Source organism: Choloepus didactylus, chromosome 13 (assembly GCF_015220235.1).
Source record: "Choloepus didactylus isolate mChoDid1 chromosome 13, mChoDid1.pri, whole genome shotgun sequence".
Taxonomy (NCBI): Eukaryota; Metazoa; Chordata; class Mammalia; order Pilosa; family Megalonychidae; genus Choloepus; species Choloepus didactylus.
In genome coordinates, this window is record NC_051319.1 from 21239973 (window position 1) to 21256903 (window position 16931).

At 38.0% G+C, this 16931-nt stretch overlaps 1 protein-coding gene across 2 annotated transcripts in view; it reads right to left on the bottom strand.

The window, feature by feature from the left end:
- Positions 1–16931, bottom strand: part of EDIL3 (EGF like repeats and discoidin domains 3) — a 469327-nt gene that overhangs the window by 123156 nt on the left and 329240 nt on the right. For both annotated transcript variants that reach the window (XM_037801476.1, XM_037801475.1), the window contains 2 exons: positions 2942–3097; positions 1520–1664 (listed from right to left, as the gene is read on the bottom strand). In XM_037801476.1, coding sequence (XP_037657404.1) covers positions 1520–1664; positions 2942–3097 — 301 coding nt within the window. The remainder of the gene's footprint in view (positions 1–1519; positions 1665–2941; positions 3098–16931) is intronic.

Below are 16931 nucleotides of genomic sequence, written 5' to 3' on the forward strand. Positions count from 1 at the left end.
ACCTTAGGGGTCTAACTGTGCCATGTATTAGTGACTGACTCTCATAAGTCAAAAGATTGAAAAATTGGGGAAGGTGATGTTAAGTAACTAAAAACCACAGGGCTTGCAGCAGACCTCATCATATTGCGGCATCCTCTTGATTGCTTTGTGAAGGATGGCTTAGGGATGATGCAGGCCTGTGGTGATATAGTGACATGCAATACAAACAGTGTACAGTAATAATTCTGCTGAGATTTACTGGTAGTCAATAAACCAGTCTGAATGACCAAAATAGGGAAAACATCTCATTTAGGAAAATTAATGGTACTAAAACTGTATGCTGGTTGCCTCATAAAGGACACCCACATATAACATGAAACTGTGACTCTTAAACTAGGTTCATCTGTCTAACCAAGTCATTCTTGTTCCTTTAAATGCAATGGGCTTATTTTAAAAACTGGTTGTTTTTAATGGCAACTTTTACTTGCTTAAAAATCCTCCCGTTTCTTGGCATCATAAATAAAACTAAGAAGGGAAACAGGTATAAGTATGCATTTTAAATTACAAGCAGCCTCTTGAATGAATAAACAGCTCAGAGTTGTCTATTTGCAGGTATGCATTTTTAACTAAATGGTATTTGTGGTAAATTTGGTGAAGGTCTTTTCATGCTTTGAGGTATGCTGAAAGAGATGATTACACATGGATTTTTAGTTTTCTTCAAAATTGTTTGAATAAAATAATTTCAGGCCACTGTAGTAAAGGTAGTTTGTAAATTTTGATGCCAGATATAAAAGGACAATACCAAAAATAAATAGTAAAATGCCTAGATAAGATTTTCTATTTTGTTTAGCTATACTGAAACGGGACCACTGTGAGATCTCCACACATAAAATATTCACCTTTATGTCTAATATTGATGTTCCTGGAGGACAAGAATTATTTAACTCAGAATCTTTTGAAAGATTATCCTTGAGTTGGGTAACCACTGATCTTATGATAAACAGGTCACTAGCTAAGAATGATACAAGAATGAATTTATGGTAGCAATTTTGATATTAGAATATCGCTCCCTTGGGAAGAACGATAAATTTATATGTTTCATAGAACCTAAAAAAAAAATCCAAGTCTTATGGTAGATGGACAGAGCTTCCTTTTCTATACCATATAGCCTAAACTTACATTCTACTTTATGAGATCAGGCAGATTCCAGTTTTAACTGAAACTTTTTCACAAAACATCAATCATTGTTAGTATTAAAAACAATGGCATTTAAATTTGACAAGAGTTTTACCTTCTTTACCACTCAAAACCTCAAAAAAAATTGCTTCTTCTACTTTAATACTATTCTGTAGCATGTTTTAGAAATTGTTTACCCTACATACAAACACCCATAGTTTCACATGGAACCATGCCCTAGATATTTTGTAGCAGAAATGAGTATTTTTGAGTGCTGAAAATTTTCAGTTTGGTAGCAGGCTATATACAAATGCACTTTTGTTTTCTTTAAAGACGGTATGGAAATTGATAACATGAGACTCACCTGATAACTCACAGCCAAGCAGTTCCATTCTTAAAGTGCAGTGCCTTCGACAAACTTGGGGATAGAGTCTTACATACTGAGCTTTAATTGGAGGTGTGAAAGAGTTAGCATAGGGTGTGTTATTGTCAACATTTCCACGGAACACCTGTGCAAAGTGATAATACAGAGTTTCAAACTATTAATTGCAACAGCTTCTGTACTTATTTTCATATATTGGCCCTGTACCCTAACCAACATAATCCTTCAAGGCTTGAAGTGAAACATCTGGGAGCCTAGAGCATTTGGGAAGTGTCTTGCCATTAGCAGTGAATGGAAAAACCCATAGATAAAATTTTCATAACAGCTAGAAGCCGCTGTGGCCTGTGTTATAATCTATACTGTATTATGATGGTCTTGTAAATTTTTAATGCCAGGCCTCCAGATCCAAGGAGTATTTCTCTCTTTTTTTGAGAAATAGGCACCTTAAAGACTTCAGCATAATCTGCATTTTGTGACTTAGTATTTATAGTAGTCTTGGTAGGTACAAGTCAGTCTTCACTACTGCTTCCCGAAGACTCAGTCTTTCTGATGCTACTGTCAGATTTATGATTTAGGGTCCAACTCATCAAGATTCCTTCTTATCAGCCAGTTCCAGATCATTGGTTACAAGATCCATAACTCTTCATGTAATAGTGACAAATTATGTTGAACTCGAAAATTTCAGTGCTAAAAGGTATAGTGTTTAATTCTTTTAAATTTTACTCTTGTTCTACCTTTTATATAACCTGTTTATCAAAAATCATTATTTAAATTCATATAAGAAGGTAATTAAAAAGCTTTCATAAAATTTATTAGAGTTTAGTCAAAGGTTCAGTTTTAAATGGGATAATCTTCAGTCCTATAATTTTTAAAATAAAATGTTTGAGAAGAAATATTAAAAGAATTGGTAATGTCATATGAAGAGGCAAAGGAGACGAATACTACATCCATTTCTTCTAAAATATTTCATTCTGCTAAATAATAAATAACATTTTTCCATATATAAAATTTTATAAAAATATCAAGCACATCTTTTCTATCACCTGTATCTTTTTTTGTTTTTAAGATAGTTTTGATAAGTGGTTATTTCATCTATTAAAGTAATAAAATGAAGTTGAAATCTGACTGTTAAAAAATAACTGTTATCACAAGCCCATGCTATCTTTGTGACAAAGTATTTAAGGACCATCAATTAAAATCTCAGAATTCTTAAATGGTGATCACCATACCTTTGTAACTTGGAAAAATTCCTTATCCCTTCACCCCAATCACCCAATAAGAAAAGCTATCATGAATTTATTTTCAACAAAATAAGGCTTCTGCTGAAGACTCAGTAGGCATTTAAAAATCAATGATTAACAATTGGATTTTAATTTTAAATTAAGTAGGTCAAGTTAGTCTCACCATGTCTTCATTGGTGCCTTTCACTTTGTACATTGCCCAAGTCTTTCCATCATTACTATAGGCAATTTTGTAGGATTTTATATATTCTGGGCTTCCAATCCTCTTGGCTCCTTGAGTAATCACACCAGTAACTCGCATCTTTCTTTGCAGATTTATCTGAGGTGACAAGTCACAATCAACAATAAACTCATTGCTTTCAGAATAATAAGGACAATATATATTTTTAGGAATGGAACATTTTTATTTATCACTAAAGACTTCAAAATAATACAAAAAGCTAATAATTTATTCACACATTTTTTTCAGAGAAATATTTTTAAAATGGGCTTATAACATGTTTAGCTTCACAATCTCTTTCTATAGTGGTATATGCATTTTAGGTCAGTATTTGTGAACAGGTTTTGAAAAGTGAATTATGTCTGAAAAATGTAATTTGTTATAGAAAGCATTTGGTTACTTATGGCACAGAGATATGAATTAGTAAACTGAAAAATGGAAATATGTTCTTGTCAAAATAACCTCAGTGTTGTTACACTGATTTAGGCTTCAAGAAATTTCCATTTAAAATACACATGAAAATCTCACTGAGTCCTTGAATGCTAGAATGATTAAAGAGTAAAGGCAATGACAACGAGAATGACAAAAACAAAAAGACAACAAGTATCTTCAGTTTCTGGAACTTTCTATGTGTAGTCTCTACTACAGGTTACGTGAGAATACACTATGGTCATTGTGGAACATAGGTTTTTCATCAAATACTTGCCTTTCTCTTCATTTTATTATATGGAATCTTTCTAACTGGTAATTTCTCTCCACATTTTCTCCCCATTCCAAATCATCCTACAATATTTTGCTGCAGGAGAATGGTCCTGTATAAAGTTTTTAATAGTCTTCTCATATGTAAATATAGTTCCTCTTTTGGAACTTAACATAGATTTAAGTTAAATGCTACAATGTAAGAAAAAATGCTTTCTCATATCATAAACATTAAGAATTGTTCCATTTATTGTAAAATGCCTTTATGATATCTATAAAAATCTTAGACTCAGTAGAAGAGTACCATTTCAATGTTCTTGACAAATTTCTATAAAGCTCCCCTCTCCAACAATACAAACCAGAAAAAATGAAAATGTCTTCTACTATAACATTATGTCAATAAGTCAGAGAAATTTTCCAAAGGGAAACAGAAAACCTTTAGATTCATATAAGTGATTGGGGTTTTCTACTCTCTGATGTGATCCTGAAAGTTAACATTAAAAAGGCAAAGGATGCTCATGAGGAAACCAGTCCTTCCTCGAATCAAATAAATTCATTTTGCAAATTCAAAAATTTTTAAAAAGTGGAAGAAAGAAAACAATGTTTAAAGCTTTATTCACTCCAGATTCATTAAAGTTTGATAATGTTTTATTCCCCTGGATTGATAGATCTTAAATGAATTATAGGCAATCCTGAATCCTGCAGGTAGTCAGTTCCCTTTTCAAATAGGCTTTTGGAAGTTTTGCAAGGTCCGCTATTCCTTTCCTTCCGAGCTTTCTTTTTTGAATACCATGAGGTCCCTCTCAAACTGCTGCTCACAAGGAAATTCTTGGTTTTACTCATTTATAAAGAAAGCCTGGATTTTTTTTTTAAAGGATATATTTATTCTAAAAACTGATTTAGTGGCAACGAAAATTGCGTTTTAAAATTCCTCAATAGATAATGTAATTTCTTCTCCTTGAAACAGGTTAGATACACCTGTGAGTTCAATATCTGCAATATAAACATCTTATTTTAAACTTAGCAAAACTAAACAGTAAGGTTATTTGTCCATTTTTTTCTTTTTCTCTTTTGATTGCCTCAAGTCATTTGCTAATTTTCACCTTAGCATTTTTATAATAACCATTAATTTAAAGCAATTTGAGGCACTGAATGCTTCTACCTGGATGAAGACCTGCGCTCAAAGCTTACTCTATATTTTTCCTGGAATTAAAGCAAGATATGTATTGGCCATAAAAAGGAGAATATAATATTTATCATATGTTTGCAAGATCTAAGTTCTTAGTCTTAGTGCTGAGGAAACTGCTTGTTTAATATTTTGACAGAGATTTTAATAAATACACTATAAGGTTAAGTACCACTCCCCACCCCTCCACCCCCCACCCCCCCTTTTTTTTTGAAGGAAGCCTGGAGTTTTGATGAGTTAAAGAACTGGAGGCAAGGGAAGGAGGTCCTCAGCCTCTGATTGGTGACAATTTCCCTCTTTCTTTCTTGCCAATGCTGACCTTATAAATACCATTTTTGGTTTTAATTTAGTTATATTATCCATGGTCCCTTTTTCCTCAACAATGCTGGGTGAGTTGACTTAGATATCCAGTTTTGCTTTTCTCATTTCAATGCTCAGACATCAAAATAATCACTGACATGAATACATTTTCAGTCCCATTTTTGTTGGAAGCTCAAATAAGAAAATATTCCTTGTGAAGGTAAATTTTAATTACTACTCTAACATGTATCTCAATTAGTCCTATAAAGATTGATTTTTGAATTTTGCCTGTGTAATCTGGAATAGGCAACTACTGAAAGATATTCTATTTCAGTACGTTAAAGTAAACTAGCAAATTGTTATGGAAGGCAAATATTCTTTCAGTATCTTACATATTATATTTTTTTCATTCTTTTTTTTTTTAAATCTGAGACTCTTTATAGCCTAAACTTCCAACTATATATAACAAAAACAGTGGACATTTTGAATCACATTTCCTCCCTTTTGGAAGCAAAGTTCCACATTTGATATTGCTAAACATTCCCCTTTCAATTATCTTTTATCTTGCTTCAATTATCTTGTTTATACCTCTTGCAGACAGCCAAATTATCTCTACTAGAGCTTTGGCAGATGAGTTGTAGGCTAATTTTCTAGACCTTGAATTGTAGAGGTATAACAGAATCAAAAAATAAAAATTTGAGTTCATATTTCTCTCTAAAGCATTATAAAATTATGTGTTAAAAGATTACTTTTGCCCTAGTATTTAGAAGCTCTGAATGTATATCAGAGAGATAGAACTCCAAGCATAAAGCAGCACCCAACCTGGGTCAAATCTACTTTTAATAAGCATTTGTAACTAAAAAATCAGTGTTGTTTTCATTAAGGAGAAGATAAAAACCACAAAATGATATAGAATATAAATTCTTTAATTATTAACAATATCTCTTAGATTTTAGACTTTTGAGTTCTCATGTCTCTAGTTCAATTAAGCTTGGATAATAAAGAATTCAATACAAATGGGCTAAGATTTCACCATCATGGTCATACTCAAATCTAAACCAGGAATCTACATTGTTGTAAGAAATAAACTAACCTTGGTAGAAAGCTATAGCATTATTTTAGGAAGATCTCCACCAAAACACCTGTGAAAAGTAATTCCCTCTAATCCTGTTCCTACATTACTTTGTGATCTCTTGTAAAATAACAGTAGCTAAAAGGAGACCTTAGGTTTACTTTGCTTATAGGAGCCATCCCAGACCCTTCATAACAGCTCTACTGGGAAGTGACCACGTGCAGCAGAAACTCCTAAATGACTCTGTGAGCTTGATGGATGTTTGGATATATATAACGAAATGCTTTAATTTACTTATCCAGTACCAGAGAAATAATTTCCCACTGTGTGGCAGGTATACTATGTGGCCTTTAAAAAAGAAAAAAAAAAGCAGAAGTGTATTCTAAGGTGTTTTGAATGAACTGTGTTCCCTGCATGAATATAAATACGAAGAAGCATAATCTGGATCTGGAAAGTCCAGAACCTATGATAAGTAAGGCAGGCAGAAAGCAGGAAATGATTGGCTTGGGTTTCATTTCTGGTTCTTGCGACTTCACACACACACACACACACACACACACACACACACATACATGTATAAAACCTTGGACAATTTGTCTAAGCTTTCTGAAATTCAATTTTCTCCCTTGAAAAAGGGTATTAATAGAATTATTACATGTGAAGATAATATAATGCATGCAAAACTTTTAACACCTGCCACCCGGAAAACTCTCAGAAAATTTACTTTTTGGTTTGATTTTTAGTTTTAGCTTTTGAAATGAAAGGTACATTTCTTTTCTGTCTTCTGCCCTTAACCATTTAATGTTAAGCAATTTGGATTTGGAGAGGGAAACTGTATTTATAAGAGCTGATAATCATAATAACCACATGAACAGAAGTTTGGAAACAACTTCTAAAGGTATGTACTGATGAGACATTTAGAGGTGTTGTGTTTTGTGTCTAAGAATGTGTGTGTGTGTGTTTGTAAATCTAACCACTAGTTTTAACATGAGGGGAAAATGGAAAATCAATGGGTTCCTGACCATATAGCAAGTAGCACAGGCTACTGGTCCTCTCCCCTGAATCCAGCACTAGGGATGCTCCAGATGGTTGCTGGGCAGGCACTGGGATTTATCAATATGTAACACAAGAAATTATGGAGATCCCAGTGTATATTTGGGTAATTTTGGGTGGGTGAAGTTGAACTTCAAGGATCAATGGTTGGAGTCAGAATTGGGAGGAACTTTTTAGGTATGCCATTTTTCTTTCTCATTTACTTGTCTGGCTCTTCCTTATCTGCCCACTTCCAGCCCACTGCCAGGCTGGAATGTAAGAAGCCTTTAACAAGGCCATCAGAATGGAGAGCATGTATGATAAGCAACAGCCCAGAGGGTTTTATCCTGTGCATTGCACATCCCTGGTCTATGGACTAAGGAGGTAAACTAGAGAGATGGAGGCCCTAGTAAGGCAGGCTGTTTGGTCAGAGGAGAGTGTAGGGTCGAGTACAGATTACAACTCTGTCATGAGACATTCTATTTTCTACATCGACTCTATCCTCCTGGAGTATCAGGCCTGCATGGGTTTCACCCTTCTCTCCAGGTATATCACCAGCCAAGATATTAACAACAAACTCTCCGAGGTATGCAAGCACCCACTATGATTAAAAGACAAAAAACAGAACTCATACTAGAAATGGATAATAGAGTAAACAGATGAAGATGTTAAAATTTAAAAAATCACTGGAAAGATAAAGAAGGGTTTTGAAACATAAGATGGGAACAAGTATATAAATGAGAACCTGTTGGGGACGATTAAGGTAGCATGTATAAAATCCACCCTCAGCGATGCTGGAGATATGCAACATAACAGCTGGGGCTAATGTAACAACAGTTTAAGTTGCCCTCAGCCTTCTATGGAAGTGATAGCCGTTTGCGCCTAAGATTCACATCTAGGGTGCTAGCTTTACTACCTGCCTTCTACCCCGGCAACAGCATCCTACCAATCCTGTGCTAGCCTTACATCTGCCATCCGCCCTAGCAACAGCAGCAGCCAATCCTAGGCCGCCACCCATTCGTACTAGCCACTCCCTCTACCTTAGGGTATATATACCCTGCCTCTTCAATAAAGTTTTGCAGCTTGATCAGAAACCTGTCTTGCTGTCATTCCTCGTGTCTCTTGTCCCATACCATTCCTCCCTCACAGGATTTGGAGCTTCCGTTGAACGTCCCGCCGGCCGGGACAAACTGGCGCCCAACGTGGGGCTCGAAGTTCTGTGAGAGACGGAACGCCGCACTCAAGGAGAGAGGTACCTCACACTCACCGCACCCGGGATCGCCGCGAATAAACTCGGTCGCGAGACAGATCCGTTCAGCAGTCAAAGAAAGAAAGAAAACCACACCAGGGATCACCGCGGGGAAGCGCGCTCGCGAGACAGATCCGTTCGCCAGTCGATCAGTGCCGGCGAAAGGAAAGAAGAAGAAGAAAAGAAAGCAACAAAAGGTAAGCCCCCCCCACCCTTATCATGGGACAAGGAATTTCCCAACACGAATTATATGTTAGTCAAGTTAAGCAATCACTCAAGGCACGAGGAACACGAGTAAAGAAAAAAGATCTCACGCGCTTTTTTAATTTTCCTGTTACAAACCTGCCCTTGGTTCCCTCAAGAAGGTACTATAGATCACCAGTGCTGGCTAAGAGTTGGAGATTGTTTAAAAGATTATTTTCGAACCTTTGGTCCTGAAAAGGTCCCGGTTACTGCCTTTTCTTATTGGAACCTAATTAATGAAATTTTAAAAGTCCACTCTAAGCTCCAGACGTTCAAAACCTCTGTAAATTAGGAGAGGAAGCTTTGAGAGAGCACTCTCGCCCTGCTCAGCATGCGGCTCAGTAATTATTAACATGCCTGAATATCCTTTAAACGAAAATTCTAACAGGGATAGGCCAAATACCCCAACCAGTCAAGTCAGTTTGTCACCCGATCAGTATGAAATCAAACCAAAGGCTAAAATTTCTCCCACTTTGGAGGAACCGGAGGTTAAAATTTCTCCCTCTTTAGAAAACAACTCCCTTCCTCCGTTTCGGCCACCCCCTTATGCACCCGATTTTTTCAAACCATATTCTCATTTTTATCCAGTCATGCCCTTATCTCAGTTTCATGCTTTAGAAGAAGCCACAGAAAATCTCCGGCTACACGCCGATACTTTTAGAGAAACTTTTAAACAGGAGCGGCAGCATACCGCCGATCTGCTCGCTGACCTCCGGTCGGCCAACTCAAAGCATTGCAGCCCTTTCGCTTCCAGAAAATGCCCGCTCATCGCGCCTCCATTGTACTCGCCGCGCCTATGCTTTTCCGGTTACGCGTAGTCAGACTCGAGATTCTCAAAATGGCGTCGCCGGCTCCCAAAATGGCTCTGCCGGTTCTCAACATGGTGTCGCGGGTTCCAAAAATGGCGATTCTGGTAGCGATAGCGAGGAGAGTAATAAATCAGATTCCCCCGACTCTAGCGAAGGAGAGCAGGAGGAAGCTAGTTCCACCTCAACTGCTAAATATAAAAAATCTTAGTCTAACATATCTAGAGAAATTAAAAAAGGCAGTGAGTGATTATGGCGCTACCGCTCCCTTCACGCTCGCCCTGCTGGAAAGCCTTAGTGAAAAGGAACTTATTCCTAATGATTGGTTCCAGCTAGCTAGAGCTGCCTTGTCTGGCGGTGATTTCCTGTTATGGAAATCTGATTATGAGGAGCATTGTAAAAAGTATGCCACCCGCAATGCCCGTAAGGCCACTTCTAAAACTTGGACCTTAAATAAATTTTTAGGTCAAAGTCCCTACCATCAAAGTGATAAGCAGGCTCAATTCCCCCCAGGTCTCTTAGCGAAAATACAAACGGCCGCGCTTAGAGCATGGAAAAAACTTCCGCAAAAGGGCGCCGCCACTGCCTCTCTTGCTAAATTAAGACAGGGGCCTGATGAGCCATATACTGATTTCCTTAGCCACCTGCAAAACATGGCTGAGCGCTTATTTGGGGCTAGCGAAAGCGAAAGTGATTTTATTAAACACCTGGCCTATGAAAATGCTAACGCTGCCTGCCAAGCAGCAATCCGTCCCTTTCGTAATACTAGCCTTAATAATTACATAAAGCTCTGTTCTGGCATCGGGCCCACTCAAACCCTTGGAATAGCTATTGGCGCCGCTCTTCAAAATTTTGCAGTGCAGCATAAAAATTTCGCGGCACAAGCAAAGCCTCCAACATGCTATAATTGTAAGCAACCTGGCCATTTCTCAAGCTAGCTTGCAAACAGGAGAAGCTTCGAAGCATGTTATTTCTCATTTACTACATTGCTTCGCTACTTTAGGCCAACCTAAAATCATTAAAACAGACAATGGGCCTGGATATACTGGAAAAAATTTTCAAACCTTCTGTCAACAATTACAAATTAAGCATATCACGGGAATACCGTATAACCCCCAGGGGCAAGGAATGGTAGAACGAGCACATCGCACCTTAAAAAAATGCCCTGTGCCGTTTAGCCGAAAGCACTCTCAATCTCACCAAACAACGACCTCGAGACCTTTTACATCACGCTCTTTTTGTTCTTAACTTCCTAACTCTGGATGATGAAGGACAATCTGCAGCTGACAGACATTGGCATCCCAGAACGCAAACGCAACAAGCCACTGTTATGTGGCGTGACCCCTTAACGTCAGAATGGAATGGGCCTGACCCCGTGATTATTTGGGGACGAGGCTCTGCTTGCATATATGATCAAAAGAGGGAAGGTCCTCGCTGGCTTCCAGAACGGCTGATAAAACATATTAATTCTTCATTGCCGAAACAAACCCCTGAGACACTTCCTTCCCCTCCTCTTAATAATAACCTTTCCAGGGTAGAAGCCTCTCCCTGAGAAAAATGTCTTTCTTTTCTCTTTCAGTGCATCAATAACTCCTGCTATAACCCATCCGGAGACAGCCAGTCCGCACACAACCAGAAGTGGAAAGAAGTCCTGCTTACAGGTTTATTCCATCACTAATCACATGACTTACCACTTGAATTACTATTGGCTTTTCTTAATTGGTCTTCTGGCTTTGCTGTTTGCAGCCGGATTAGCAACTGTTGCCCCCAAAAGATTGGAATCTGTTAGAAAGATTCCTGCTTGCTATAGCATATTTGTGCATTGTAGGGTGTATTACTTTGCTAGCTTGTCTCCCTTAATAGGGAAGAACCTATAGCCTCTATTAGTATGGCTTTGTTATGCCTACTGCCATTTAAAGTTGCCGCCTTATATTTTCTCCTGCAAAGTGTGCATGCCACCTTCGGCAACTCCAACCCCCATCAGCCTTGGAAATGGACCTTAGCACGATGGGAAGATTCCACAGTTATACAAACCCAAATTACAGCAGGATGCCCCCTCCTTCCTTGTTTATGCCAGTGATCTAATTAAATGTTCAGACGGCACACCATGCCTTAACAAAGCCCAATATTACATGTGCCCGGCCTCCAACCCCAGAAAACAATATTGCAATACTCCCAACCAGTACTATTGTGCATACTGGGGGTGTGAAACATTAGCCACTAATTGGAAACCTTCCGCCCCTGATCACTACCTAACTTTAAAATGGTCCCCCCTTGGCTGCACACTCGGTAAACGCACCACCTTATCTACATTTGGTGACTCAAATTGTGAAAAATTAAATCTCACCGTACAACTCCCCACTGATAACTCTTGGTTAAACGGTCGGACATGGGGCTTTAGAATCTACTTATTTTCATCAACCGACCCAGGAAGCCTTATTCTAATAAAGAAGGAAGCAGTACAGCAAAAACCTTCTGCCATTGGACCAAATGTAGTGCTCGCGCCTCCAGCTACCCTTCCTATCCCGAGCACGCCCAGTACAAATCTTTCCAAAATTCACCCCACTACTCCCCCCTTTTATTAGCATTCCAATATTGTCGTCCTCAAGCCCGTCCATATCATTTGACAGCCCGCTTTGGCCACTACTCCAAGCTACCTTTTTCTCTCTAAACTCCTCCCAGCCTAATTTTACTCGTAGTTGTTGGCTGTGTTTCTCTGCCAAGCCTCCTTATTATGATGCTATAGCTCTTAATGTTACATTTAATACTTCTAATGAAGACAATCCTTCCCAATGCCCTTGGAATGCAAGAAAAATCGGTCTCACATATGCAATCCGTTCTTCACTCTGGGCATTGTATTGGTAATATTTCTGCCTCCTTAAAAACAGTCTGTGCACAGTCGTCCTTTCCATCGCCTGGTAAATTCTATATCCCCCCCGACAGGGGCAAAATGGCTGTGCTCTTCTACGGGGCTTACTCCTTGCGTATCAGCAAAAGCCCTAACTGAAACAGGGGAAATGTGCCTCTTAGTGGCTGTGTTACCCCATGTCCTCTTTCATACAGAGGAAGACCTTTATCACCATTTGGTTGCGCAGTCTCCAGCCATGCTAAGAAAGAAAAGAGAACTTGTTACGGTTGTTACTATTGCTTCTCTTTTAGGTATTACTGGCCTAGGCACCGGAATTGCCTCTATCGTTCTCCAAAACCAAGGCTTCTCCCACCTAAGAGCTGCTATAGATGAAGATTAGCCCGCATTGAAACCTCCATTACCCATCTTGAAAAATCCCTTACGTCCCTATCGGAGGTTGTTCTCCAAAACAGGAGAGGCTTAGATCTGCTTTTCCTTAAGCAAGGAGGGCTTTGTGCTGCGCTAGGTGAGGAATGTTGCTTTTACGCTGACCATTCTGGCATAGTTAAGGATTCCATGACCAAACTTAGGGAAGGAATTGAAAATCGCAAACGTGAGCGAGAAACCCAAGGGGGTATCTCCTGGGGACTTAATGGAATCCTCCCTTACCTCCTTCCTATATTAGGCCCCTTAATAACCATAATCCTTATAATATCTTTTGCTCCTTGGGCCATAAAAAGAATAATACAGCTAGTTAAGGATCAAATTGACTCTGCCCTAAGCAAGCCTATTCAAGTGCATTATCACCGGCTTCACCTCGCTGACCAGGGTTTGGATCCAGATCATCTGACTGCTACCCACCCTTACGGGTAAGAAACCCCCTCCTACGGGAGCAGCATATAACTCGAAAGTATGCTTCTAGCGTATGCTATGATTGGTACCGCTGGGTGCGAGGCAAAGCACTGCAAAGGAGGGCCAAAGCAACTAAAGGCCATTTTCGAGCTCCTTGAGAAATATGCCTCATTTGCATAGGGGTTTTGCTCTGCCAAAAACTCCCCTCCCCAGAAAAACAGAGCCACAAACAACTTGGGGAATGAGGCCTCTATTTCCCCCAGCAGGTTAATGCCAAAAGAGTGCTCGATCAGCATTCTTCCTCCATCCTTTTGAAAAACAAAGGGAGGAGATGTTGGGGACGATTAAGGTAGCATGTATAAAATCCACCCTCAGCGATGCTGGAGATATGCAACATAACAGCTGGGGCTAATGTAACAACAGTTTAAGTTGCCCTCAGCCTTCTATGGAAGTGATAGCCGTTTGCGCCTAAGATTCACATCTAGGGTGCTAGCTTTACTACCTGCCTTCTACCCGGCAACAGCACCTACCAATCCTGTGCTAGCCTTACATCTGCCATCCGCCCTAGCAACAGCAGCAGCCAATCCTAGGCCGCCACCCATTCGTACTAGCCACTCCCTCTACCTTAGGGTATATATACCCTGCCTCTTCAATAAAGTTTTTGCAGCTTGATCAGAAACCTGTCTTGCTGTCATTCCTCGTGTCTCTTGTCCCATACCATTCCTCCCTCACAGGATTTGGAGCTTCCGTTGAACGTCCCGCCGGCCGGGACATAGAACCAATTAAAGTTATTGGGCATGAAAAATATAATTGTTTAAACAAAGTTTCCAGTGGGTTGGGTTCAGTAGCAAAGAGATAGAATTCAAGGATAAATTAGAGAAGAAGATAGGATTATAGAACCATTCAAGAAGGCAATAGGATGGAATACAGAGATTGCCAATATTGGCAGACGATGTTAACAAATTACTGTGAAAATTCATTGCTATATCTTATACTTTGAATGGATCATTTACCCATGTATGGTTTTATACCATCATGCAGTGGTCATTTGGAAAATATTTGTTCATTGAGTTATACAGAGTCTCCAAATGATGGCACATTTCATTATACAAACAATATTAAGAAGTCACATTAATCAATATCACCAATTTCATTAGAAAAGTCTTTAACATTTGCAAAGGTATCAAATTCACAATGGCAGTTACAAGGCTTCCAAAATTCTAAGTTTTGCTTGAAAATTTGAATTTTATCACCAGCAACAAATACCGTAAAGTTGTTTTTCTTGAGATTACTTTGTTCATTTTCAAGAAAATCTCTACCAAATATCCAGTTATGAATATCCACAATTTGTCTGTCAGTCATTTGTGAAGTAAACAATGTTCCAAAAAAAAAAAAAGGATAGTTCGATAGTTCAGCTTGCAACCCCTACTATTGCACAAGTGCTTTCCCTTGAGGCTATTATCACACCTCATGCCACAGAAGTGCTTCATGTGAACTTCCCATTTAATCAAACTGAATATTAAAGACAATCACCAAATGTTGACATTTATTAAAGTTAAGTATTTTTACTCTTTCATGAAGGACATTCTTGAAAGAAATTGGCTTTTTTTTCTCTCTCACACATGTATGATGGAGATGAATACAATGATTACTAGTACAGTTCAGTAACACTGCCTTGGTTTGTGCTAAGATTACCAGCAGCTTTACTCACCAATGTTTTGTGACATCTGTGCAAGTGTAAAGACCATGAAAATGGAAAATAACATCTTAGAATTATTATAAAAACAGTTTTGGCCTTGTGGGCCTCCTAAAAGGGCTTTGGGGATCCCCATCTCCTGAAAGGGATCTGTGAACTGAACTTTCAGTTCGGAACTGTGGATCTGAAATATAGAGTTTTTTTTTTGTTTTTTGTTTTTAAATAAATCACACATATACATACACACACAGGAGAGACTAGGAAATCAATAGAAAAGGGAGCAAGAAATTGAAAAAATTTTGGAAAAATATCTGCAATGGCTAAACTTTCACTTTAATTAGAGAAATGTAAATCAAATAAGGAGACAGAAACTTAGTTAACAAAATGGCAAAGCAAAAATGTCAGACGATATCAAGTATTGGCAAAGAATTCTGCTAATGGTGGCAGTGTAAAATAGCATAATCATTTCAATCTGTTAATTCTTGATAAAATTAGGCAATCCTATTCCTGGGTATTCACTCTCCCACACCCACCTCCACCCCCCAAAAAAGAAAGTTTTGCATAAGTTTTTAAGGAGAAATGCACACACATTTATTGCAGAATTTTTTATTTAGCAAAGACGGGTATGTACTTTCTAACAATTCACTGGTCTAAATAAACATAGGGTAGATGAAATAAAAGGCTACATATCAACTCTAATAGTGGGTTCCCATAAACAAGGAGGACTAGGAAGGAAGGTGTAGAATGCGTAATAATTTAATATTAAATAGGAAGACACCTTGAATAGGGCAATGATGGCAATGTCCCATTAACTAAGGAGGCATATCCTCAAATCAGTGCTGGCATGTGACATCCTGACAGACGGAAAGAATCCTGGGTTCCTCCAATTTCCCCCTTTAGTCTCAAGAAGAGTGATTTATTTAAGTATGGCCATCTGATATATTAGTACCATTACTTAGAAATGTGTTTTTGGAGAATAGTTCCCTGGTATAAAATACTGGACATCAGCACTTCAAACATACTTATTATGCACTAACATACTTAAAGCTATTTATAGTAATTTAGACAAAAGCTCCTATTTAAGGAAACAATCAGCTTTAGGAGTTAGCTTTATGAATGACTAATTGCTTTTCTTTACTTGGAGCTTGTTACCAGAAGTTGTGATATACTTAAATGGTGCATTCAAGTGTGGGTCTGACTGGCGGTTGTTATTACTACATAAAAATCAACCAAACGTAAAATAAAAACAAACATATTTTGCAAAGAGGACCTACTTTCTTTATTTTATTTCATTGAAAAGGAAGCATTCATTTTTTAAAAAAAATTAATACTTGGGAAGTGGGAGAGGAAATACTTCCTTTCTGAATAAACTCTGGGAAGCATTGCTATTTGAAGATCGATTAGGATGAAAGATAAATGTCTGATTCATGAATTTCTCAGTCTTAGAAAATCATGTCATATCAAACAATTAGAGCTCATTTATTTATTGATTATTGAGGCACACATACAAGCAGTAGTTTAGGAGTTGCTATACAAAAATGCAGATTTAAAGATTAGGTAGCATATTACAACTATATAAATATACAGGACTTAAAATGATACTCTATAATAACCGATATGCATACAAGTATGTTTTCATAATATGCACAACAGCCAGGTAATGTGTTTAAATGGACTATTAAGTGCTAGTGAACAGGGATTTTCAGAAGTATTATTTTTTCTTTTTCTTGTGGATTATTATATAAATTAAAAAATTTCAGGTGAAAGATTAAGTAATAAAACAATCTGTAAGATAGAACGAGTGGTATATATTTCATTACCAGAATTGCTAAAAATATAATGAGACAATTTGCTGTTGCTGTATGTTAAAAACACACATTCATGCTTAAACTGAAAGAAAAGCACAATGCCTAGGAAAACACCAGCTATAACCACCTTTCTATTTCAGGA